Below are 26,926 nucleotides of genomic sequence, written 5' to 3'. Positions count from 1 at the left end.
TAATGTATATTTTAAACGATATCAAAAATATATAGAGTACTATATATGACACATATTTACTAAAATTATGCCCCAAGTAATCTACCATATTTATTTTAAAATTGAACAGGTCACGTGACACAGGTCCTCGTTTTGCTGATTGGTCACATGTGAGGATGAAAGATGGCGGACTCGGAGATATGTGTCAGGTAAATCTTTGAAAACTAAAGATTGTTTTGTCAGACTTTCAACCCAGTTCGTGTAGTGTGAGTTTGGGTTTTATTAAGCCCTGCACTTTCTTCTTTCTGGAGATGTTGATACAGTTGAAGAATGACATGTAAATAATTCAAAACGTCATTTACATCCCCGGTGTTGGAGGGAACGTGTTGCTGACCACATTTGAATAGCATTGCTAATTTGCTAGCTCCCGCAAGTTTTCGAATATCATAGCTCATAGGTCAAGTGTGACATTTCTTGTCAAACGTCCGACACATAATGATGTAGTGATACAAACAACGTTGATGGTACTGATGTGAAATTTAATTCACTGTCTTTTGTAATAGAACGTAGTTACTGAGCTAGCTAATGAGAAGTAAGTTGCCATACGCAGCGCAATGAAAACAATGAATGGCGGTTAACTTGCCGAACATAAGTAGCTATATGCTTATGCCAGTCTTGTAAGGTTAATGATGGAGACATAACTTATTCTCCTGTACTTGCTCTTTGTAATCACGTTTGTTTCTATTTTTAGGAGTAGTCGGCAATTATGGACCATTCTGCTGGGAAGATCTGCTCTGAGAGAACCCGTAAGGAAACCCACATTTTTTTATGTCAAATGCTAAAAATAGCCAACAGCTATAAATATGTTGGCGAACCACTATCTTGTTTTGCAGGCTTATTATTATCATCATTATGGTTTATCATTATATTCGGTGCAACAACTTGTTTGACTACAAAGAGCAAATAGGAAACCATTTTTTTTTGTACATCCTCTGGCCAGTCGCAAATGTTCAGACTAGGCCAGGGCTATTCAATTAGTTTGTAATGGGGGCCAGTTCATGAAAAGCATCACAACTGAGGGGCCGGAGAAATGCGGCTTGAAATATGAGTAGGCTAATCACATTAACAGCTGTATATACAATGAAGTACAACAGCAGCAATATGGGTGTTCAAATGTTGTATTTTGTACATGCATAACATCATTACCCAGTTGTTGGTGGCTAATATGGAATTAAATCTGTGATAACAGTAATGGAATCTGTGCTTTGCACAGTAACTGTTAGGTCCAAGATTTCCAGTGAGTAGCCTACAAACAGGATTCAAACACTGTTCAGGTGAATTAAATGTGTAATCAGTCGCAGATGTAGCTCTTCTGACTTATAGGCCTACTTGTTACATTTGACGTTCCCACCATTTAAATGAGATGACCGTGACCTCTAGATTTTTTTTAGCAGTGCAGGCCAGTCAGAATAGCCTAATAATAATAACAAGGGGGTCCGGGGGTGTCTCCCCCGGGAATTTTTTATTTTCTGGTTGCTAATCACACTATTTTAACATGTTTTGAGAGGGACAGGCCCATCTTTTTTCTGACGCACCTCACGTTACCCCATGCCTTAAACCTATGTCACTGCTTGAATAAATGAAAAACATAGCCTACTGAACATGGGCATCGTCATAGTTCCGCGATGACAATGAAAACGTTTAGCCTACTTGGTTTCTGACAGAAATTACGTTTTGTGCCAACATATTGTAGAAACACAACCACGGCCTTTATTTGGTGAACGGAGGTGCAAATCATCTCCTTTACTTTCTTTGGTTATTATATAGTCTCAATTCACTTTAACCACAAAACGTTTTGCCGTCGTCACATTTACAAATATGCAATTTACCTTCGCTATCAGTGGTACTTTTTGCTACAAATCGCAATTGAGTGCGCATTTAATGTTATGCCACATTATTTCCAAGAGGCCTTTAGACGGGCTAATTTCTGACTTCACTAGACTATAATTGCATTTGTTTATTTTGTAAGACGTGAAGAAATGAAGGACATCGGCAATAGCCAGGCTACTATATAGAAATACTTTGAGTCGGATCTGCTCCACCTTTCCACCAAGTTTTGCGGAAATTGTGCCCGTGTTTTTTTGCGATATTGTTGACAGAAACTATTTGTGTGGTGCAACCTGTTAAATATTAGTAGGCTAGTACATAAACTCCAACGTGGCAATTTAGGTTGAAACTAAACTATGGCACTTACGTTCAGCTTATGTACTAATGTAATGAATTGTAATGTAGCCCAACTTGTTCAATGGGCTGAGGTGCAGTGGCTGCAGGACTAAAGCAAGTGAGAGATGCAAGAATGGAGAACAGCTCATGTGCTTGTTAGAGATTAGGCCTACATTTTTTTTTAAAGGGCCAGTAGAAATGACCTCGCGGCTGCCAATTGAAAAGCCCTGGACTAGGCTTAAAATGTTGATTGCTCTTCTAACTTTGAAAATGTTAATATCGTCTCTTTAAGCTAAAGAATACTTTTAGTTTTTGCTTATGTAATGCCTATAGTTTTTTTCACTGTTTATCTGTGTGATATATTGTTTCATATGTCGTTGGTGTTGTTATGTTACCATAAAATATCAAGTAATATATGAACCAGAGGTATTGTGATTTAGCTAAATTGTCCAGTCGAAAATATGTAACTCTGAGTCATTGAATGTTGTTTTGACAAATAATTTGAAAATGGGCAATCATGTGAAAACGGTTCTGATCTGTCATATATTGATTAGTTGTCTGTAAGAGGATCTTGATTATTGAGTTACTCAAGTTTGTGTTGCTTTAGGCCCAGATCGAGGCAGAGTTGGAGAGACACTGGGAAAGGCTACTTCAGGGGCTGAGCTATTACAAACCACCCAGGTAATACGCACATTCACTCAAAACAGTCCAACAAATGGAGGACACAACATACTAAAACCTTGTCCTTACCCACCTTCATCCACTACTTTTAATAGAGTTGGATACCTGTGCTAGATTTTTAGTACTGAACTTTTTCTGTTTTTGTATGGCAGCAAGGCATCTGCGGACAAATTGAAAGCTGACAAGAATGTGGCTGCCTCAATGAAGGAGTTTGGCCTCAGGATCAGCAAGCTACTGGTGAGGCATTAATTCTCTCTCCATGTCCTAGTAATTACTGCTGTGCTTTGTATGTATGATACATAATGCGACTGTATTATTTACTCTGTATGTTTGTTAATATTTTTTAGATTTTTACATCTGTATAACACTTGTATCTTTTAGGTAATTTTCAGTCTGTTAGTCTATTTTTTATTACATGTCTGCATACTGTATGTGACCGTAAGAAGCAGACCTTGGCTAATGTAAAGCTCTCTTGTGTGTGCGTTTGTAGGCTTTGGATGAGCAGCAAAGTGTGCAGATCTTACAGTCTTACCTGCAGGAGGACTACAGAGGAACCCGTGACACACTTAAGGTAAATACTTCGGGTCCGTTGAAATTATGGGAATGAATATTAACCACTGTGTTGATAATGGTTTACAATCTGTCCTCATGAGTCACAGACAAGGAATTGCTGTGGTTTAACCTTCTCTCTCTCTCTCTCTCTCTCTCTCTCTCTCTCTCTCTCTCTCTCTCAATATACAGACTGTGCTACAGGATGAGAGGCAAAGTCAGGCTTTACTTCTGAAAGTAAGAGTTTAATATTGGTTATATAGTGTGGAAGTGACACCTTTCTTTCTGTATGTTGTTGCCACTTGACAACCATCCTTACATGTTACACCACAGCTGCCTGGTGGAATATAATGTTGAAAGTGGAGCGCAAATAGACAAAAAATATTGCACTGATACCACAATATCACACTGATATCTTGAATTTGACTTGCATATATACCAGAGCTATGTAACTTTGGCATAGGTCTGCGCTCTCTGAGTGCCCTTCTAGTTAGATGTTAAGTTAGATTTTATTTGATAAATAATTAGCTTTTCTACTTCATTGCGTGACTCTTAATATGTGTGCTTTTGTCTGTGTGCAGATTGCAGACTATTACTATGAGGAGAGGGTGTGTCTTCTGCGCTGTGTGCTCCTCCTCCTCACTTACTTCCAAGATGAGAGGCATCCCTACATGGTACGCAGCTCATATACACTCTCTCTTTCTATGTGTGTGTGTGAGAGAGAGAGTGTGTGAAGTACCGCCAGCACAATGCTGTGATTGTTCCAGACTCAGTATGTAGTGGTTTAGTCTAGAATGCAGGAGAATTCTGAATTGGTCTGACAAGTAGGGAGGCACGAATTGTGATGTTCTGGTCTGACTCAGACAACAATGTTAATAATATTTTGGCCATTAACCAATGCCAATACCAATATTTATTTTATTTGTTTGTTTACTTTGTTTTTGTACTTTCATTTTGCCATTTAGTGTCAGGGAAACCAAAATAATCATCATCAAAAAATAACTGAACCATTTTAAAGTGTTTCAGCCCCTCATAGCATCTCTGAATGTTCCCGTCCGTATGTAACAGAATTGATGTGACATAACAGGTAAACATCAGCCACTGGCATCAATAAATGTCATTATTTGCCGATTGGTCGAAACCAGTCAACAAGGCCAATATCGGCCAATACCGATGTAAGGCTGATAAATCTGCGCATCCCCACAGACAAGTGTAGCTTGTGTAGCTTGTGGAGCACGTAACACTCATAGGCAATCGTGTGTGTGTGTGTCATAGACTGAGTATGCTGCCTGTGTTGGCAAGCTGGAGAAAGACCTGGTGTCCAAATACCGGAAGCAGTTTGAAGATCTAATCAAAGCTGAGGCACCAACATGGGAGACTCATGGGAACATGATGGTGAGGAAACACAGAAATTTCTCTCTCTCCACATCTCTCTTCCTCCCACATTCTTATATACATACCTTGTAGCAGTCTAAGACCCCATTCTTGCTTGTTTTATGTTCGGAAAGCCTCTATTTAATCTATATCAGTTTACTGCCTTTGTAATGGTTGAACATGAGCGAGTCCCACTGACGTTAACATTGAGGAGTCTCCCTGTGTTCAGACTGACGTTAACATTGAGGAGTGTCCCTGTGTTCAGACTGACGTTAACATTGAGGTGTGTCCCTGTGTTCAGACTGACGTTAACATTGAGGTGTGTCCCTGTGTTCAGACTGACGTTAACATTGAGGTGTGTCCCTGTGTTCAGACTGACGGGCAGGTGTGCCGCTGGTTCAGGCAGTGCTTGCGGGAGCAGGCGCTGCTGCTGGAGGTCATGTTCCTCTACTATGCCTACTTCGAGATGCCCTGCACCGAGCTGCTCAGCTTTGCTCGCCTCTTCAAGGAGTTGGGCTTTGGCCGACGGCAGACCAACAGACACCTGGTGGACAAGAGCATGGACCCACTAGTGGACCGCATTGGGTTGGTGCACACATGAAAACACAAACACACACATATGCCACATTATTAATACTGCTTATATGTGCCAAGATGAATTTGAACTGCCATGTTTGTGTACATTTACGTTCTCGGTAGCCTCGTTGTTTTGTTGCTGTGTGCACACCTTTCATTTAGCTTGTTTATGCAATTGCAGATTTTATCATTTTATTTTTTTTTTGTATTTCAGTGCATACAAGGCAGTGTACTTTTCAGTCACACATATAGATATAAATTAATGTTTGTTTATATTTGTGTTTTTGTTTATATTTGTGTTTTTGTTTGTGTGTAGGTATTTTAGCTCTTTGATTCTGGTTGAGGGAATGGACATTGACTTCCTACATAAGTGTGCTCTGGAGGACCGCACAGACCAACACCAGTTCCACAACACCCCTGAGCTCTGCAAGGTCTGACAGCGAATAAAAATACCCAAGTGTAATCTGTTAACCAATCAAAATAAAGTAGTATTACCTCCAGACCAATCACAGTCTATCTGAGCATGCCCAGATTTGTAAGAGCTGACTGAGTTTTTAACAAGGCACATTATAGGCTATCAGATGTGAAGTCCTGTATGCCCAGACATGCTTTCTGTGGTTTTCATTGTGGCTAGATTGATGATGCACTGACCACTGCCATGATCATGTACTGATTTGTTAAAGCGTGATGATTACTGTAATTTATAACATTATTATATCATGTAATGTGTGGCAACTTTGTTACACTGCAGTAATGAGGACTTCAACAAGTGTGTACTTTTGCAAGGGCTCCCAAGCTGACGGTGTGTGTGTGTGATAGGAAATGGACCAGATGCTGGTGACGTTTGGGGACATCCCTCACCACGGCCCCGTACTGCTGGGCTGGGTGCTACTGCGTCACACCCTCTCACCCGATGAGGGCGCTGCCGCTGTCACACGCCTCGGACCCATCACGCTGCAGCTCACCGTCTTCAGCTACCTCACTGACATGTTGCAGGCCCTCGGCTCCACTGGGAACAATGTGAGGGACTGAGACACACACACTCACACACACATGTGAAGGCAATCTCGCCTAAGCTCACTCCTCTGTGCAAAGACAGGCACTCCCATATAAACACTACGGTGGCATCTAGTTCCACGAGACCATGGAGTCATATCCACACAAACAAAGTCCTACTATGTGCATTGGTATTGCATAGGAGACACTTATCTAATTTTTTCAGTTTTGTGTGTGTGTGTGTAGTGTACAGCCAGCACTGCTCGAATGTGCATCTACGGCCTCCTCTCCTTCGTCATCACGTCATTTGAAGAGGACACCCTTGGCTGCCTACAGGTGAGCTCTGTTCCTCCCCATGCTTGCTGTGTCCAAGCCTCCTTTCTAACCACAGACTAACTCTACATTGCACTGAATTGAATTGAGTAGGTTTGTAAGTCCCGTCTCCTTCCTCTTCCCTCTCCCTGTCCAGCACCTGGTTAATGCCGTGTGTGAGGTGTTGGCTGCTCCCAGTTTGGCTGAACTCTTCTGGGAATCGGTGAGTGTGTGTGTGTGTGTGTGTGTGTTTCTATGCAAATAAATCAAAGGACAAATGTCATTAATCAGATGTCAGATGTAGTCATATGTCAGCCTAATCATAGTGATTTTTGTTAACTATATTTATAGTGCTTCTCTAGCATTTTGTAATGACTGCGCTCGTCTGCTCTGTCCTGCAGAAGCCCAACATGGGCCTGGGGATGATCCTGGACAGTGCGGTGGGTGTGTTCCCCCACAAGCCACGCCCTCTTCTCCAGCTCCTCACTGCTCTACTGTCAGACAAACCTACAGCCAAAAAGGTACCTTACACATACCCTTACATCAGATGCAACAGGAAATAAAGGACATTATGTTCATAAATACACTAATACACTACACACACATACTCACCCTTTTCTTTAAGATGCTTATAAATTAACTGTTTGACATGTAGTATACCACACATTCACCTTAAAGCCAGCATGTATGAAACATATTTCTTGTATGCATGCTACCTGCTTTGGTTCTCTTCAGTGCAGTTTTGTACCGGTCACCCTGATCTCTTCTGTTTTCCAGGTGTACATGTTCTTGGATAAGATGTCCTTCTACACAGAAGTTTACAAGCACAAGCCCAACGATGTCGAGTCCAGCGACGATGAAACGATCTGGAGAAGAAAAGCCCCAAAGCTCATCTACCCATTAGGTTTGTGTTTGTTTCTTTGTGCATGACGTGTGTGAAGCGGCAAACTAAAAGTAGCCACCATATTCATCCACCATGTTCCCTCCCTCCCTCCCTCCTTCTCTCTGCAGGCTCAGGGCAGACTAACCTGCGCATGCCCCTGGGTGTTGTGGGCCAGGTGTCTGTGAGGCCAGATGGCTTTGTGGTGCACTGGGAGTACAACTACTCCTGCTGGAGCCTCTTCACCTGTGAAATAGAGATGCTTCTGCATGTGGTCTCTACTGCAGGTACACACACACACACACACACATACGGTCAGAGGTGTAGCGTGTAGCATTTCGTGTAGTACTCTGCTGTGAAATCTCCAATTGCAGACACTTCTCACTTTCCTTCTCAACTCATTCACTGTCTCCATCTCTTTTTTTTCTGTCTGTGTAGATGTGTTGGTGCACTGTGAGAGGGTGAAGCCCATCCTGGACCTGGTTCATCAGGTGATCAGCACGGACTGGAGTGTGTCAGACTGTCTCCTCCCGCTCACCTCCCGCATCTACATGCTGCTGCAAAGGTGCCCCGCGCGCGCACACACACACACACACACACATTCACCTATCTAATCTCCATCTACTGTAAAAGCTCAAAGAGCCCTTATTGAAAATGGCCCACTGACTGTGTTCCAGGCTCACTTCTGTTATAAACCCACCTGTTGATGTCATCACGTCATGTGTGAACTGCCTCACGGTGCTCGCTGCAAGGCAGCCTGGGAAGGTGGGTGTGGTTAGTGATGGAGAATAAGAACAGGACTCGTTAAATGAATACAATGTAACTCAATGTTTACAATGTATTTTTTTTTGTGTGTGTGTGTAGGTTTGGTCCAGTCTTCACCACACTGGTTTTCTGCCATTCACTTCCTCCCCTCTTACAAACATGGCTCAATGTATCAGGTAAGTCTACACGCGCACATATATACTTGTGTTTTATACTTGACACATGGAAATTAAGCGCATGTAATCTTTGCATCCAATCATCATTACCAATGATATTATGGTTTGGTCCACGTTTCAGTGCGGATGGGATGCGAGCTGGTAACTATGGAAACTTGCTGGTGCTGATTGAACAGCCTCGTGGAGAGTATGCTGTGACCATTGCCTTCCTGAAACTAGTCACCACGCTTGTGAAGGTGAGCAAGCAGCTTGTTTATCCTTGATCACATCCCTACTGCAGCCGTGGCCTACTGGTTAGCACTTCGGACTTGTAACCGGAGGGTTGCCGGTTCGAACACCGACCAGTAGGCACGGCTGAAGTGCCCTTGAGCAATGCACCTAACCCCTCACTGCTCCCCGAGCGCCGCTGTTGTTGCAGGCAGCTCACTGCACCGGGATTAGTGTGTGCTTCACCTCACTGTGTGTTCACTGTGTGCTGAGTGTGTTTCACTAATTCACGGATTGGGATAAATGCAGAGACCAAATTTCCCTCACGGGATCAAAAGAGTGTATATATACTTATATATACTGACAAATGCTACAACTTGGGCTACACTACGTATGTTATAGCCTGATCTGTGCTCTGCTCATGTTAATCTTAATAAGTGTCATGTAAATATGTTTCTCAGCTTATGTTTGGGTAGGTGTTTTCTGTGCATGTATGTTTGTTTTGGTTTATGTGTGTTTATTCTGTGGAGTCAATATAAGTGTGTGTGTGTTTAGGGTCAGTTGGGCAGTACCCAGAGCAGGGGTCTGATCCCCTGTGTGTTACTGGTGCTGAAGGAGATGCTGCCCACCTACCACAAGTGGCGTTACAACACCTACGGAGTCCGAGAGAGGATTGGTGAGTGCCCACACCACGTGCTTGACATGTGTACATGACGTGGACGTATGGTCACAAAGGACTCGTGCGCGATCATCACGAGGCCCCACAATCGGGGGTAAATTCCAACTAAACTGAGCACTTTTCTGTGATTTTTAAATCCCCTAGGATGTCTTATTCTGGAGCTGGTTCACGCCATCCTCAACTTGAGTCCAGAGGGAGAGGCCCAGGACAGGTACACACACACACACACACATCAACAGACACAGACAGACAGACAGACAGACAGACAGACAGACAGACAGACAGACAGACAGACAGACAGACAGACAGACAGACAGACAGACAGACAGACAGAACCATCTAATTGATGCCATCTGAAACTTGGCATTTCTTTGATTCTACACAAGGCTACACAAAGATGTTTTTTGTTGGCATACATTGTGTAAGTGGAATGTTTTTTCTGCTGTGTGTGTGTGTGTGTGTGTGTGTGTGTGTGTGTGTGTGTGTGTGTGTGTGCGCGCATGTGCAGTGCTCCCAGTCTACAGGCTCTCTGCATCTACAGTTTGGCCAACACTGAAGCAGGACAAGCAGTCATCAACATCATGGCCGTCGGGGTGGACACCATAGACATGGTGCTGACAGCCCAGCCCAGCAGGTGTGTGTGTGTGTGTGTGCAAATGTGGCTTGCAAATGTACCACTTGTGGCTGAAATCGTACCACTTTAATGAGTGCTGTTTGTACTGTGTACTTGTCTCACATTTTCTCTCTCCCCCTCTGTGATGTCTGTCTGTCTGTCTGTTTCTTTCTTTCTTTCTTTCTCTCTCTCTCTCATATATGTCTGATTGTCTGTCTGTCTGTGGCAGTGGGGGTAATGAGGGTCCAGGCCAGGTGCTGATCCAGACAGTGAAGCTGGCCTTCTCCGTGACCAATAACGTACTACGCCTCAAACCCACCTCTGACACCATGTCCCCTCTGGAGCAGGCTCTCACACAGCATGGTACACACACACACACACACACGACTACATATACCCATACTGTCCCACTTGTTACTGATGAGTGTTTTTGTTGTTCCTCTCAGGTGGTCATGGGAGCAACCTAATAGCGGTGTTGGCAAAGTACATCTACCACAAACACGACCCTGCCCTGCCCCGTCTCGCCATACAGCTGCTCAAGAGACTCGCATTGGTAACACACACACACACACACACACACACACACACACACACACACACACACACACACACACACTTTTCCAGTTTATGATCACACTTGGCACACAAATCTCCTGTCTTTCACAGAAAGGGACGTGCTGACTTACACCCATTATATTTACACACACATAGGCATACTGTATACACACATTGGAACACATACTTTGTGCTCATGTAAATATCTTTTGTTATGCTGTCATTTTGTCCCCATGTTGGTTGGTTTCTCCCAGCCTTTTTGCCATGTGTTTGACCACGTCCCCTCCGTGCAGGTGGCCCCCATGTCTGTGTATGCGTGTCTGGGCAGTGATGCGGCGGCCATCCGAGACGCCTTCCTGGCGCGACTCCAGAGCCACACAGAGGACATGCGCATCAAGGTCATGATCCTGGAGTTCCTCACTGTCGCCGTGGAGACGCAGCCCGGCCTCATCGAGCTCTTCCTCAACCTGGAGGTCAAGGATGGCAGCGAGGGGTCAAAGGTCAGGAGCCTGTGATGCAACAGTGGAGGGGCTTTTAGCTCATCACATACTGGTGTAGAAATAGCTCTGTTACGCTACAAGGCAACCCGTATCTACTTCCTATCCAAACTCCTGTGCTCACCCAATATGGAGAGAATCAGAAAGTAATGCACAAGTATTGATGACGGTGCACTAAAACAAATGCACAAACAAGTTGTTCTCTACGTCAGAAAACTAATTACTCCATATGAATATGAATGAAAGGCATCCTGACTAAAATTGTGTGTGTGTGTGTTCGAAGAATACCTCTGCCCTTATAAAGTCAATTATGTATTCATTATGTATAAATGTGTGTGTGTGTGTGTGTGTGTAGGAGTTCTCTCTGGGGAAATGGAGCTGTCTGGCAGTGGTGCTGGAGTTGCTGGACTGCTGTCAGCAGGGCCAGTACTGGTGCCCTCCCCTCCTGCAGCGCTCAGCCCTGGCCTTCCTGCACGCACTCTGGACAGACCGCAGGGACAGCGCTCTGTGTGTGCTCCGAACCAGGTACACACACACACACACACACACACACACACAGTCCCACAGGCAGAATCACTGGAATTTTCAATGTTTACTTCTGTTTGTACGCAAACATACACACAGGCCCTGAGACAAACATTCCCACTGAAATAAATAAATACACACACACACACACACACACACACACACACACACACACACACACACACACACACACACACACACACACACACACACACACACACACACACACAGAGAGAGAGAGAGAGAAGGGGGAGTTACAGACAAATGGTCAGTGTGGGGCCTGAGGCCTACAGCTAGGTTAAACACAGCTGCAGAGTGACTCATCTGGCTTTCTTTTTCCTTCAGAGAGAAATTTTGGGAAAATCTGACCACTCCCCTGTTTGGAACACTACCCTCCAACTCTGACACACCAGAGGTGAGTGTGCTGCCTTTTTTTAATGAAAGTGTGTGTGTGTGTGTGTGTGTGTGTGTGTGTGTGTCACTGTAGTATTTTAACTGTTCTCTTTCTTTACAGCCCTGTGTTCTGGAATCCTGTGCCTTTGTAATGAAGATCATTGGTCTGGAGATCTACTATGTTCACAGGTTACTACACACATCCAAACACCTAAGACCTGTCTTAAAGGGTTCCAAAAATATAATATATGTTTTGGGCATGTACTTTTTATTTTAATGTTCCATTGGCCTGCGCATGATGCAGATATCATCATGTACCCAGACAAACATCCATCTATAATATATTATATATAGTATACTAGTGTATAGTTGTATAGTATACTTCTGCCTTTAGGAACTTAATTATGCATTCACATTATAAACGTGTGTGTGTGTGTGTGCGTGCGTGCACAGAGACTCGCTGGAGGCCTCCCTGAAGACGGTGCTGCAGCGTTTGTCCAGCCAGCGGCGCTACGAATACTGGTCGGATTGTGTGCGCTCGCTGGTGTGCGGCGTGTGCGAGGACGACAGCCTGCGCTCGCTCAACGAGACGCAAACACTCATCTCCGCCTGGAGGACTCTGCTCATCCTCTCAACCAGCCATGTAAGCTGACACACACATACACACACACGCATCCACTGTTTTTGCACAACTACCCACAAATTAAATCCTATCCTTAAAGCATACATGACTTAGTTGAAAATCCCTTATGAAATATTTGATTTGTTGAATATGTAGTCGGACATGATGCAGCTGACGGAAGACACAGTGCGGTGTAAACTCTTCATGGACGTCCTGGAGGGAACAAAAGCAGCTGTGAGTGATCTGCCCACACACACACACACACACACACACACACACACACACACACACCATGCCTCTGTGTGGGAAGATGCGTCTGTGCTCTTGTGCTATTTCTTACCTCTGGATTAACTCCCACCCCCTGTTGTCCTGTCCTCATTCCATTTCTTTCCCCCTGTTCTCCTCCCCAGCTGATGCTGCCTCAGTCTCTGCCCTGCCTACGGTTAGGCTCCATGATGACCACACTGCTGCTCATTCTACTCAAACAATGGAGGAGGTGTGTGTCTGTCTGTCTGTCTGTCTGTCTGTCTGTCTGTCTGTCTGTCTGTTTCTGAGCGTACACCCAGGGCGCTGTGTGTTGTGGCTTAGATATAGAATTGGGAATGAGTGTGTGTTTGTGACTGTAGCCTGTGGCTTAGATGTAGAATTGGGAATATGCGTGTGTTTGTGACTGTAGCCTGTGCTGTGGCTTAGATGTAGAATTGGGAATGAGTGTGTGTTTGTGACTGTAGCCTGTGGCTTAGATGTAGAATTGGGAATATGCGTGTGTTTGTGACTGTAGCCTGTGCTGTGGCTTAGATGTAGAATTGGGAATGAGTGTGTGTTTGTGACTGTAGCCTGTGGCTTAGATGTAGAATTGGGAATATGCGTGTGTTTGTGACTGTAGCCTGTTGCCTGTGTTGTCAGTGAGCTGGGCGCAGCGCCCCCCCTGCTGCCCTCTCTGTCTCTGATGCTGGAGTCGGTGCTGCAGGCGGACCCCAGACTCATGGAGAGGACCAAGGCCAAGCTCTTCTCCTGCCTCCTCTCCACTCTGCAGATCCAGGGCCTCAACGGTACACACCACACCACTCATGTCATGTGCCACTGAGTTTTACTGTGTCTGTGTGTGTGTGTGTGTGTGTGTTTGTCTCTGTGTGTGTGTGTGTGTGTGTGTGTGTCTCTCTCTGTGTGTCTTTTCATACTCCTGAGAAGCTGGTGTCATCTCTACCTATACTGTAATTTGTGTGCACTTTTTTTGTATAGCATAACTGGCTCTAAACAGTTTGGATGCTGTGGTATTGTACTCTGTATTTGCCGATCCAAATAAAATATTTAAGTGTGTGTGTGTGTGTGTGTATGTGTCTGTTGCTAGGTGGAGAGATGTCCCAGCTGCCCCAGTTGCTGCTGTGTGTGTGTGAGACTATCCAGGATGAGGCGCTGGCTTTGATTGACAGCACACGTCACATGACCCAGATTGCTGAGGTGCAGGAGGACTCCATGGAGACAGACGCGCCGCGCAATCTCCAGACAGACCAAAGGGACGGGGTGAGTTCAGCGTCCGATCAGGGTTGTCCTCCGCGGCCGCCAGGTTCTCTGGAGGCTCCGGTTACTCACCTCTGCCTCACGATGCTCGATGTTGTTTCCACAGCTGCAGTCATCTCAATGCAAAGCCCTAACGTCACACTGGCAAAGGCTTCAAGCGTGGTCTCAGTCATCATTTTAACTTTAACAACATCATGTCACTAGTCACACAGTGTGTGCACTGGCAGAACCATCAAGCACCAGAGACACATTTCAACTTTAACAACAACATTATGTCACCAGGCCTTTTGTGGTCTTTGAAACCATCATAGTTCTCTGGAAGAACCCAGAGTTATTTAGCCACTGTAGTTAGCTAAGTAGGTTGCTATCAGAACATCACAATATAAGCCTTGACAACCAAGGACATGCCTTCAGAGCTGAATCTAAATGCCAGTGTGATGATGCCATTAGGCATAAGATCTATTGGGTATTTGAAACGTAAGTGTGCATAGCCCTGTGAAGGATAAGTGTGTTAAAAAAAGCAAGCAGAAGTACTTTAGCTTTTCCAAGCTGCTTTCTTTTCAATTCTTTTTTTCTCTTTCTGTGTCTCTCCCTCCCTCCCTCAGGTGTGTGTGTTGGCGCTGCACCTGTGTAAGGAGCTGTGTCTGGCGAACGAAGACGGGGAGCAGTGGCTGCTGGTGGTGCGGAAGCTTCCGGTGCTGCCCTCGGTGCTCAGCGCCCTGGAGCTCAGCCTGCGCTCCAAAAAGAACCTCTACTTCACTGAGAGCGCCCTGCACCTGCTGCTCACGCTCGCCAGGGCGCCACAGGTGTGGACACACACACACACACACACTATCCTCTCTCTCTCTCTCTCTCTCTCTCTCTCTCTCTCTCTCTCTCTCTCTCTCTCTCTCTCTCTCTCTCTCTCTCTCTCTCTCTCTCTCTCTCTCTCTCACACATACACACACTCACTTATATTGCACACACACACACTCACTCGTTTTGCACTCACGCTCACTTTGATTAAAAACATCTGTGAAATGAGTAAATATGAATGTTGAAGTGTGTTTTGCTCCTTTGTCCTGCAGGGGGCAGCAGCAGTTGCAGGAGCTGGAGTTCTGCAGAGCATCTGCCTGCCTCTGCTCAGCGTGTATGAGGGACCAACCAACGGATCGTCTCAGGTACACACGCACACACAGATGCACACGTAAAGTAAAATTATGTAAGTGAAATATCTTTAGGAACTTTGGAAACTTTTGATTGATTTGCTTGATTCCTATCTTGAAATTGGGTAGTTGTAGCCCAGCACTGCCCATATACTAAAGGTTAGACTGGAGCTGATAGTGAGGATTACTTTGATATGAATTAATGCTGTTAAAAGACCTTTGGTAAAGCCTGTTGTCTGTTGGGGCTGAAGAAAAGGTCACTCTCTCTTGCAGGCATTCTCGCGGCGTGCCCAGGATGCCCCGTGCTGGCCTGGCGTCTACAGGCTGTGTGTGTGTCTGATGGAGTCCCTGCTCAAGACGCTCCGCTACAGCTTCATCAATGAGGCCCTCGACTTTGTAGGGGTGCACCAGGAACGCATTCTACAGGTCTGTGTGTGTGTGTGTGTAAGCACAACAACTAAAGGTTCTTAGTCACATGAATGAGTTTATGCCATACATGTAAGAATGTGTGTCTATCTGTGGTGTTGACTCACCATGTTGTTAGCCCCTGAGATGTGACAGGAAATGTTCTGTAAGTGTAAATAGTGTTGCACGGTGTATCGATACTAAAAAGGTATCACGATGCCTTCACGCAAAAAACGATGCGATTTCTGACGTTTTTAGAATCGATACTTCATTAAAATTAACGTTCTGTGTTCATGCGTGAACTGCTGCTCTCACTGCTCCTTGCACGATCTAGGCAAGTGGGCGTGTCAAGCAGGCAGCTCTGAGTGAGTGAGTCGCGCAGCCAACGCCAACATACAGTAGTTCTTTGCCGACAGTCCTCGGCCTTGTGGATAAAACAAAAGGTGAAGTGAAATCTGCAACTATTTCGGATACATCACGAATAGTGAAGGCAAGCCATCAGGTATACAGAGGCCGTTTGTGAAATATGTTTCAAAGTCATTTAAAAAAGTAGGCTACGCATGGAACTTGGCTAAACACCCTGCAGACATATCCCAACATTATTGTTTAAAGAACGACAGGTTAATCTAATATGCTATAGAAAACACCGACTACATGGTTAGTGGCAAGTTCTTCTCTTCTGTTTTAGTCTAGCCTAAGTGAAACGAGTGGTTCTCTGGGATAAAGCGAACCTTCCTTCATCAATGAATTTTGACGAGACATAACGAGCTGTAATCATTTTGACGAGACATAACGAGCTGTAATCATAGGGTGCTAACGTGATGAAAGCGCAATGTTCACGCCAGAATAACATTACCATAACTTGTAAACAATCTATTTCATGTTTGGTCAGTACTACTGGTAATATTTGTCATGGCATGTAGACTGCAATTTGTTCAATAAGTATTGTCCAGATGTAGGATAGGCTACCCGAAATGCGCTAATTAAAGCCCACTGCATCAAAACGTGTTGAGTCCTAATAATAATAGCGGGTTATTGTTACGTGGTAGCAAATCATGTTATCAAAGAAATAGACGTAGGCTAATGTAGGAATGCACACAGACATATTGCAACAGGTAATGGTGTAGGCCTATCTGACGAAGACCTGAGTGGTTGGAACATCGCACTTGTACACTGGGCGCAAAGAAGACTATCCTCACATTTTTCCCTTTGCAGCTGTCAAAGAAATCCCATGAACACGGGAAGGCCTAGGGAAGCCTACTGTATGCTGTACATCAGATGGCCTAAAGATTAGGCCCCTCTGCATAGCATTCAGTGATTTGCATGCAGTAATTTCAACACTGACCTTGATCTAGCCTAGTTTGGCTATTTAAAGCTTCTTTATTGGCAAAACACAACACAATGTAAATGAACTATAACAAAAAATAAAGGACTTAATCACACAAAGTAGGCCTACTATTTTACTGACTATAAAAATAATAATTATGTAGGAAGTTTAGAACCCAGAATTGACCTGCACACTACAAAAGTGCACCGAATTCAACACAAATTACTAAATACACTTGGAGGAGGTATGAGTCCTTTCTTTTCCAGATATCTTAGGATTTCGCCGTAGTATCGTTTCAGTATCGAGCATCGTGATATTTATGGCAGGTATTGTATCGAAGTCATAATTTTGGTATCGTGACAACACTAAGTGTAAACGTGTGTGTGCTAATGTGCACGTGTGTTTGTAGTGCAGGGTTCCTACGCAGTATGGAAAACCTGGAAAAGTATGTAATTTGATTTGAGTAATTTCCAGGTCTGAATAAGTATGGAAAAAAGAAACAAGGGTATGGAGGAATATTTGTGTTTCAAGACTATTGCATCTACAGTACTAATCACTCGGGTCATAATGAACCATTCCTACTGCTGTGTAGCTTAACTGGCAGTCCACATCGTCAAGATACAATTACATGGGGGTCCTCAGAAAAAAACCCTGTTCTATGCATGTGCCCTACACTATTGTGCACTGGCATGTTTGCGTAGCTGCTATTTTCGGCTAAAATACTGGTAGACTTTTTTGATTTTGTAAAAGTTACCAAGACATGGATACTGCATTATCTGATAAACTGTTATTGCAAACAAATCATAGTCTATTGTTTAAGGTGATTTCTGAGGCATCTGCCATCAGTGCACTAGTCTCCAACATATGTAGTAGGCTATGCTGTATCTACAGAGAACTAAAAATGTGAGTGCACCTTCCAACACAGCACTTCCTCAACGAAAAGTATCCAACAGTGGGCAAGTGTTTTCTAAGGGCTAATAAGTTAATCATATACAGCTCTTCACAATGCTAGTAGAACGCTCCATTGACAATATCTAGAATTATGGTCAGAAAAATGTATCGAAGTTTGAAAATTTGAGTATGGAAAAAGTATGGAATTTTGAAATGGAAAATGTGTAGGAACCCTGGTAGTGTTTAAACGTGTGTGTGTGTGCTAATGTGCACGTGTGTGTTTGTAGTGTTTAAACGCAGTGCGGACGGTGCAGTCTCTGGCGTGTCTGGACGAGGCCGACCACACCGTGGGCTTCCTGCTGCAGCTCTCCGTCTTCACCAAAGAGTGGCAATTTCACCTGCCCCAGCTGCTCAGGGACATCCAGGTACACACACACACACACACACACACACACACACACACACATTCCTGGCTTCACATTATCTCCTGAGCCTCTCCACCCATTTTGGAAGACAGTCTGGGATGTTTAATCTGACCGATTGCTCACTCATTGTGTATGTGCGTCTCTGCAGATCAATCTGTGTTACCTGTGTCAGACGTGTACATACCTCCTACACAGCAAGAAGATGCTGCAGCACTACCTCCAGGTATGAGAACTTGATCACACCACATGAGACGCACACACACACACACACACACACACACACACACACTGGGACACCTGTGTGCACACACACAACAAAAAATGAATGATTGACAGTTCACAACAATCTGTCCCTTTTGAACTCAGCTCTGCCGTCTACCAAGGCTTTGAGCCACAAACGAAAACCAGAAATGATTGCTAGAAACAAAAACAAACCAGAAACTTTTTTTTTTATGTTCTGGAACAGAAACGTGTCTTTGAAATAATGGTAACTGGTTCATAATGTTTTTGTTTTTTTTGTTAGTTTTTTTTTATTATTACAACGATTAAAATATTTTCTGCTTGATAACTGGTGCAGAGTCTGTATAGTGGACTTGCTGGCTGCAGACTGAACTATCTCTATAAAGTTAACCTTAAAGTGAAATGTGTCTCCCTCTCTATTTGCAACCAGAGGAGGTAAATATTGAGTCTATCATGTAAACTACAACTAATGTTGAAAATTGCTAGCTAGCTTCATGCAAAGTGACCTGTAGCCAATAGCATAGACTATATGGCCTATAGCTATTAGCAAGCGTTAACTGTAGCTTTAAAATTACATAGTTTCTCATTTAAACGTTTGTGCTTAGATGGGAAGGCATCTAGAAAATCCAATGCGGCAGCATTTTTTGTTTGACCCTGAAACCAACAAGTCTATATACAAAATAAATAGATAGGCTGGACATTTTTATGCCATCCGAATATTGTCATGGCACATTATTAACCATTTTTTTTATTTTGGTTCTAACCAGTTCCAGAACAGTAACTTTAAGGTGGAATGTAAAACCGGAAACGTTAAAATACTGATTCTGCTCGGAACAAACCGAATGGAAAAACATTCTGGTCTCTACCCTATGCTGTATTTCCTGATTGCTGTGATGTTCGCTGTCTGATTAATTCTGGGCCGTTTATTTTCTGCTCCGTGTCGTCCTTGGCCAGGCTAAGAACGGCGAGGCTCTTCCCCCGGGGCCTCTGCCCGTGGCGCGGCCTCAGCGAGCGGGGCCGGCCGCCTCCAAAGGCTCGTCGACGCCGGACGAGCGTGAGGAGATGGAGCAGAAGGCTGTGCAGGCGGTGCAGTGTAGCCTGCTCAAGATCCTCAGCAAGACCCTCAACACGCTGCAGCACTTCACCCCCGACTGCTGCCAGATACTCCTCGACCAGGTACACACACACACACACACACACACACACACACACACTCTCATATTCTCATAGGGTACAAGCTCAAAAGAAAACTCTATTTTCGAGCGCACACACACACACACACACACACACACACACACACACACACACACACACACACAGAGTACACACACAAAGACACTAGACTAATATTCACATTTGCAGAATCAGGAACATACACAGCAAGATCAGGAATAAACACTTGCACACACGTATAAACTTGAAATGGAGGAGATTCTGTTGTGTTCTGGTGTATTTCTAGTGCATGGATCTGGCGGAGTACAGGACTCTGTTTGTGTTGAGCTTCTCTCCAGCGCTGGACTCTGACTCCGCACCATCCTTTGGAACCCTATTGGCCTCCATTAACGTGGCGCTCAACATGCTGGGAGAGGTACACACACACACACACACACACACACACACCCTCTACATGTAGTGTGACCATGAAGCTTGTGCAGACGTGCATAACTATTTCTGGATGTGTGCGTAGGTGGAGAAGAAGAAGGAGCCAGCATCAGCAGTCTCCTCGGAGGAAACCCAAGCCCTCAAGTAAGAGAACCACACACACCGAGGCCAGAGAGGAGAAAACCTCCACTCCCTAAAGAGCCACTGTGGACCTAACACCACCTCTCCCTCTCCCTCCCTCCCTCTCTCTCTCCCCCTCTCTCTCTCCCCTCTCTCTCTCTCCCTCCCCTCATTCTCTCTCCTCCCCTCTCTCTCTCCCTCCCCTCATTCTCTCTCTCTCTCTCTCTCTCTCTCTCTCTCTCTCTCTCTCTCTCTCTCTCCTCATTCTGTCTCTGTCTCTCACTCCCGCAGGTCCCTGCTGATGTTCACGATGGAGAACAGTGTGTGTGTGCTCATCTCTCAGGCGGTGCGTTGTCTGAAGGACTCGACTGTGCCACCCAGGGACAAGCAGAGGCTCAAGCAGGAGCTCAGCTCTGAACTGGTACAAACACCAGCCACCGCCGCACTTGAGCTCAGCGCACACACGCTCCTGTTTCACTCCACTCATTGTGCTCCAGTATGGTTCAAAAGGGGGCCTTATAATGATCCTGTTTAGGAACTTCTGATGAAGCATGCTTTGCAAAAGCAATCTGTACATATTTTTGTTCTCAGAACAGCATATCAAATTGTAACACCGTGAACTCAAGAAAGATTCTAGCTTCTAGCTTCCAGCGTTAGATTTCGCTCAACATTCAACCAGCTGTGCGCAGTCTGAGATTAGTGCTGGTTGTGATGATGTAAGTGAATACCAGGAATGCTTCTACACATGCTGATAACTGCTGATACACATGCGCTCTCTCTCTCTCTCTCTCTCTCTCTCTCTCTCTCTCTCTCTCTCTCTCTCTCTCTCTCTCTCTCTCTCTCTCTCTCTCTCTCTCTCTCCTCCTCCTACAGAGCACGCTCTTCTCCTCCCTCTCCCGTTTCTTCCGTCTTCGCTCCCCTCCTCTCCGAGGGCCTGCCCTCGCCCCAGACCAAGCTGGTGCCCCGGCCTCAAAGGGCCCAGGCCTTGGTGCAGCTGGTGCAGGCCTTCCTGCGCCACATCCAGCGCTAGCAACGACCACGGCCACCACCACCTCCTCCTCCCCCGCGCTGCACGCTGGGGTTAAAACGACCACCCTCGACCAACACCACAAACCCCTCTCTGAGTCATCCATACAGCCCAGCAGTCACCTGAGAGTCATCTTACCAAGTCGCTCATTCACCTGCTACAGTCGCTCTGTGTAGTTGGGAATTTTGTGCTTTGGCTATGGAGGGATTCATATCCTAGAGAATGGAATGGACGAATGGGTCAGTCAGTCAGTGTGGCCCGACCTAGTTTCTTTGGTGCCAAAGCGCATGTGTTTTTCTTAGTACTGTGTGTGTGTGTGTGTGTGTGTGTGTGTGTGTGTGTGTGTGTGTGTGTGTGGTAGGTACACAGACCAAGATCACTCAGTGTCTCAGTTCAAAAAGCCTCCGTGTGGATATGTAAGGGATTTTTGTTTTTACACTTAGACACAATGTTCACAACCTTATCTCAGTCACACCGTTGTCTTTGGCATGCCTAGTTTTATAGGCTGCATCCAACACCGTTTGTATCCTCAATACCCATTACCGTTTGACATGACCAGTCAGGAAAGACTATGAGAAGTTACCTGTACTCGAGACATGTTCTGATGTAAATTGTGAGAGGGGGAAGTTGGCATGGCTCGACAGTACTGTGTTACTGTTTTATGTCTTTTTGTGTGTTTGTCTTTCATGAATTCATCATTTTCTATAATTTCTCTAAAACACATGTACAACCATCACCTGGTGGTGTTCTGCCTATACTCCAAGTATTTTTGTCTTTATCTATGTGTGTGTGTGTGTGTGTGTGTGTGTGTGTGTGTGTGTGTGTGTGTGTGTGTGTGTGTGTGTGTGTGTGTGTGTGTATTGATGGAAAGTTGAAGCTAAAAGAATGATACTAAGCATGATGTTGACGCTTAAAAAGAAGAAACCGTTTTTTTGTTACATTATGTTTGTAAAAAAAAAAATAAACAATTTTTATAGAGCAGTAACCAGACTAAAACCAGACTTGAATCTTCATTCCCTGAAACAGAAAATGGACTTTGAAGTTGGAAAAGCAACTTGAATACAATGCAGCAGCTCTTGCTGTGATCTGTGCAGCGCCATCTATCCTGTTTACATGGAGTTCATGTGTGTTTTTTGTTGTCGTTTTACCCATATTTGGATAGGCCGGTGGAGCGAGATGGGAAATGTGTAGAAGAGACAGATAGGGAAAGCCATCGAGAAATGAGTGCAGGTCAGATCTGAGCCCAGGTCCCTGTGAACACAGCTCATCCCCAAGCACATGTGCAAAGATATGAAATGTCTTCAGCAATTAGAGAGCTGATCTTGTGAGAATTATGTTTAAATCAAGATAAAACTGAATAATTGTCATGTAAAGGAGCTTTTACTGTAACTGTTGCCAGGAATTTTTTCCTCCATAAATTCATAATCAAGGACATGATCAAAACAAAACAAAATTATTCCATGATTTCATGTACAACTGTCACCAGGATAAAGTATTGTCAGTTCCAATAGATGGCGCACTTTCATCAGAATGTATTTAATCTTGTGATAGTGCTGCGTGCAGTTTCATTTCCCGTGGCTCACCACTTGTGGTGGTCTGGTGGTTAGTAAAATTTACAGCCTACGAGCAGGACAACTTACAAATGATAACATTATAAAGCCAATTTAACACACACCATTTATTTAACACAAAGATTACAGAAATACAAAAACAGCATTAATTCAGCATTGGAAATTGTTAGTGTATGTGTGCACACGCTTTATTCTGCCCCCTCCGTTGACACTGCAGCCACGGCAGTGACATAATATGGGCCCTCCCTCAGATACGTCCTGAGACGCAGTGCATTGTTGGAGCCGAGCACTTCCTGGGTAGTGGGCGAGCTTGCCAGCGCCCCCACCAGCTCAAACTTGGCATCCTTTGCCTCCTTGGTCATTCCTGACGACCGGTCCACAATCCACTCCAGGAAGCCTGGAGTCTGAATCATCATCTTCTGGCCCCAAGCCTGAGTCGCTATGGCCTGAGTTTCACACACAAACAAACACTTAAGAACTGAATTACAGCTTGTAAGTGCCCTTTCCTTTGAAACATGCACTCAGATTACGGGAACACTGCCTGACTTTTCTAACAAAAAGAACACCTATCCATAAATCTATCAGATGGTAGATCAAACAACCTTAACCAAAGAAATAATCTATTTCATGGCTGAATGAGTTTGGGAAGTAGAGTATATACTCTTGTGCGTTATCTCTCTTCTCACACACAAACACACTCACAGTGAAGACCCGTAGGGCGCCACAGTGTAGCTCAGGGAATGGCTGTGTGCTGATGTTGCGGAACGTTTCCAGCGGCTGAGAACTTATAGCGCAGAACCAAGTCTCAGATAGAACGCACAGATCTTCCGTCTGCTCCTCTGCCTGGAACACATCAGTCATGCACAAGGTCAACATAAAGAAATACGCTTCTGTCAGACCATGTTCATCTACCACATAGACACACATTCCTTCAGGAATGACACGCACACACACACTTACAGGAAGCGAGAGGAGGAGTCCAATGGCATCCAGGCAGCGCACCCGTATATCTGTTGGCCCATCTTTGGCAATCTGACTCATTTTTTCCCACACAGCTTTGAACCTCTCACCTGCACAGACACACACAGCATTTTTGACCCAGGTTCAAAACGTACACTTTGTACACTATCTGAATAACTCACAATATTCTGCAGCTGGCCTATATGCATTGCCCAAAAAAACATGGAACAACACAGATCTGTACACATGTGCACATCCTCAATTACAAGTCACCCCTTTCCCACTCCTGACACATACCTGTTTTATGTAGGACCTGCTTGCCCTCCACAGTGGCCCCCAGGGCTCCGATTGTGTCCATGGCGACGGTGGTCTGTGTGGGGTCTTGCCCCAGCAGCATGTCGAACACGGTGCTGAGGAAGGCTGGGTAGCACTCACACACCTGCTGAGGGCCCTCCAGCAGAGCCAGCTTCCCAAAGAACTTCACCAGGCCTGATACACACATACACACACACACACACACACACACAAAACCTACATATAAAGACCAACCCTAAAATACATTAATGCACAGTATGAAGCTCACATGATGCCAGCTTTCAAACACCCAACTAGAGACATAAAAAAGCTCCTCAGAAACATTACTGTTCATCAGTTATGACCTACCTCTCTCTCTCTCACTCACACATACATACATACACATATACACATACACAGTGTAAGTCTGACCTGGCAAGTAGAGGCTGCTGAAGGGTTCGGACTCAGCACCAATGACCATGTTGGAGATATGCTCCATGGTGCCCTGCTGGGCCAAGTGCTGGCGGCCATGCTGGCTCTCAGCCAGACGCGTCACCATCTCTATCGCCGTGGCCCTTAAGAGGGGGGGAGGGTTAGAGATGCCAACGTGAGCATGAAGACAGAAATGAACAGACATTTGGAAAACAATTGTTCACATACCAGGGTAGCCGCAGGGTTTCCGTTGAGCTTATGCTATTTTGTGCTTGCTACTTGTGCATAAATATGCATATATATATATATATATATATATATATATATATATATATATATATATCTATATGTGTGTGTGTGTATGTTTTTCTGTGTGCTGTTACCTAACCAGGATGTCATCACCAGTCATCTCCTCCAGCAGCTGGGAGATGAAACCATTGCTGGCACAATAACCCAGAGAGACAGCTGATACAGAAGACACATCCACCACTAACTACAGAGAGAGGATGAGAGAGGTAAGACAGTCAAAACACTGTGAAATGAGTACATTAACTGACTAAGGAAACAAAGAGGCTAACAAACCTCATAGACTCTGTATCGGACGATGTCACTGAAGGCCATGACGTCTTTCAGCTCTTTGAGGTGAGCTCGGAACAGAGCGTCAAGCCCAGGCTTACACTGAGCCAGCTTTGTCAAAGCAGAGATGGCCTAACACACACACACACACACAGTTACAAGTTCAACAGTCTGTACAAATACCTGATGGATATTATTCGTACACATGATTCAGCATGTAAGTGACTGCATATGTGAAAGAGAGAGGTGAGCTTCAGTTCCTGTCTGTACCTCTTTAGCAACAGAGATCTTCTCAGCAGCTATGCACTGGATGATTTTCTTCAGGATCTCCTCACAGGCCAGCACCTGGGTCAGAGCCTCACCATTCTGCACTACCCGGGCCATCTAAGGAAACATATATTTTATTATTCTGTTCCTAACTTGTGTATGTATGTAATTATCCATACGTTTAACTATATGTGTGTGTAAACTATTTTTGTGCACCTGTGTGAGAGTGAGAATCTTGACGCTGTCGTCCGGATGCTGCAGGCCGCTCTCGAGCGCAGACTTCCTCGCGTGAAACAAGAGGGCGGGATCTTGGGCCTGCAGGATGCGCCCCAGAACTTCAACACAGATCTCTATCTGCTCCCTGTGCGGTAGTCAAACACAGAACGCCATAATTTCTGAGACGTCCCCCAGATTTGTGCTTCTAGCACAAACTGGCAGGTACATGGACAAGAAAAAATACGACTCCTCAAAACCAGACCCGCCCACAAGTCAGAGGATCTAGGGTGCCATGTTTTTGGTAAGTGAAAGCTCGCCAGCGGCATCCCTAGTGTCACTTTCCTTTCCGCTACTGATTGTATTGGTCACATTAAATCCATTTCCAAAAATTCCAATTAACTTATCCTCAAACGTGTGGTGGTGAGCACAATATGTTACCAATACCAATATTTACTGGCCTCAGTCAGCGCAAAAGCGCTAGCTCTAGTAGGCTACTGCTAGGTAAATTTGTTTTCTCTTTCCTATAATTTATCTTTAATTAGTTACATAAGTCTGGGAAAAGACAAATATGTAACATTAGACCCGGAGTTAACAGAGAAGTATAATACGCACTGAATAATATGTAGCCTAACGTCATCTCTGGCACAGTGTAAACTGACAAGAATCCACATTCAGTGTTATTTGACAGGAGCCAAAACTTGCATGGAATGATCAACTGACTCAGCACTATCCAGTGCTTAAAAACTCACTTGTCCGTGGTGTTGAGAAGCGAAAAAATCACCTCCAACCGAGAGCCGGACCCTACTCCTCGCAAGTTGTTCACAGGAATAGCTAAAACGGCTGTACGGAGGTTTCTGAGACCTTCTAACGGGTCCTCAGACGAGGATATCTCCGTTAACAGACTTTCTATGGACGCCGCCATAATGCTTGAATGTTTGTTATGTTAGGTCTTCGTCACTGGCGGACGAGGAAATACACGCTAAAGCTTATTGAAGCACCTCCAAAAAGCGCAAACTTTGCGCAGCATGTAAAATGGACGCACTCTGGTTGAGATAAAATAATTAATTAACATCTAATATTCTGTGGGAACATAGATAGCTTATAGAGGCATGGATGATACGTTGTTCAGTATCCGAAACTGAAATAGGTTGGTTTGGAAAATCGTCAGCTAGAAAATTAAATGAATTTTAAGTAGTGCAAGTTTGCCTTTATGGCAGTAGATGGCGCTAGAGAGCGTTGGGCTCATGACAGAATTGTGTTCCAAATCACTATTTCGCTATTGTGCACTATTGAATAACCGCTAAA

At 44.7% G+C, this 26,926-nt stretch overlaps 2 protein-coding genes across 2 annotated transcripts; one reads left to right on the top strand and one right to left on the bottom strand.

Annotated features, from left to right (window-relative positions):
* Window positions 1-134: 134 nt before the first annotated feature.
* On the top strand, window positions 135-22,290 carry nup188 (nucleoporin 188). Its single transcript, XM_048259446.1, is given in 45 exon segments — window positions 135-188; window positions 731-785; window positions 2,810-2,883; window positions 3,036-3,120; window positions 3,374-3,454; window positions 3,625-3,669; window positions 4,014-4,106; window positions 4,708-4,827; window positions 5,180-5,391; window positions 5,699-5,813; window positions 6,202-6,402; window positions 6,625-6,714; window positions 6,848-6,913; window positions 7,092-7,211; window positions 7,468-7,594; window positions 7,702-7,857; window positions 8,009-8,135; window positions 8,248-8,335; window positions 8,435-8,511; window positions 8,633-8,747; window positions 9,274-9,394; window positions 9,542-9,608; window positions 9,906-10,031; window positions 10,240-10,373; window positions 10,457-10,563; window positions 10,859-11,065; window positions 11,418-11,587; window positions 11,933-12,002; window positions 12,102-12,169; window positions 12,434-12,623; window positions 12,759-12,836; window positions 13,013-13,098; window positions 13,509-13,654; window positions 13,954-14,126; window positions 14,729-14,929; window positions 15,191-15,283; window positions 15,542-15,694; window positions 18,179-18,316; window positions 18,465-18,539; window positions 19,511-19,732; window positions 20,016-20,144; window positions 20,244-20,302; window positions 20,570-20,699; window positions 21,152-21,210; window positions 21,212-22,290. Coding segments are annotated over 45 exon segments (5,172 nt in total). The 5' UTR covers window positions 135-162; the 3' UTR covers window positions 21,309-22,290.
* A 673-nt stretch (window positions 22,291-22,963) lies between these two features.
* Window positions 22,964-26,570, bottom strand: psmd5 (proteasome 26S subunit, non-ATPase 5). The gene is made up of 10 exons (XM_048259011.1): window positions 26,371-26,570; window positions 25,622-25,766; window positions 25,409-25,522; window positions 25,145-25,270; window positions 24,946-25,055; window positions 24,563-24,705; window positions 24,134-24,325; window positions 23,837-23,946; window positions 23,579-23,719; window positions 22,964-23,322 (listed from the first exon to the last, which is right to left on the bottom strand). The coding sequence occupies exons 1-10, from the start codon at window positions 26,541-26,543 to the stop codon at window positions 23,065-23,067; spliced, it is 1,512 nt and encodes a 503-aa protein (XP_048114968.1). The 5' UTR covers window positions 26,544-26,570; the 3' UTR covers window positions 22,964-23,064.
* Window positions 26,571-26,926: the final 356 nt, after the last annotated feature.

This window comes from Alosa alosa, chromosome 12 (assembly GCF_017589495.1).
Source record: "Alosa alosa isolate M-15738 ecotype Scorff River chromosome 12, AALO_Geno_1.1, whole genome shotgun sequence".
Taxonomy (NCBI): domain Eukaryota; kingdom Metazoa; phylum Chordata; class Actinopteri; order Clupeiformes; family Clupeidae; genus Alosa; species Alosa alosa.
This window is presented reverse-complemented; position numbering and strand designations above follow the sequence as displayed.

Bases quoted from the DNA above. Each gene is read 5' to 3' on its own strand.
- psmd5 (XM_048259011.1), bottom strand. From the start codon at position 26,543: ATGGCGGCGTCCATAGAAAGTCTGTTAACGGAGATATCCTCGTCTGAG. The intron at 25,056-25,144 runs GTTTGTTAGCCT...CTCTCTCTGTAG, and splicing joins TCCGATACAGAGTCTATGAG to TTAGTGGTGGATGTGTCTTC. The intron at 23,323-23,578 runs GTGAGTGTGTTT...TGTGAAACTCAG, and splicing joins GCGCCCTACGGGTCTTCACT to GCCATAGCGACTCAGGCTTG.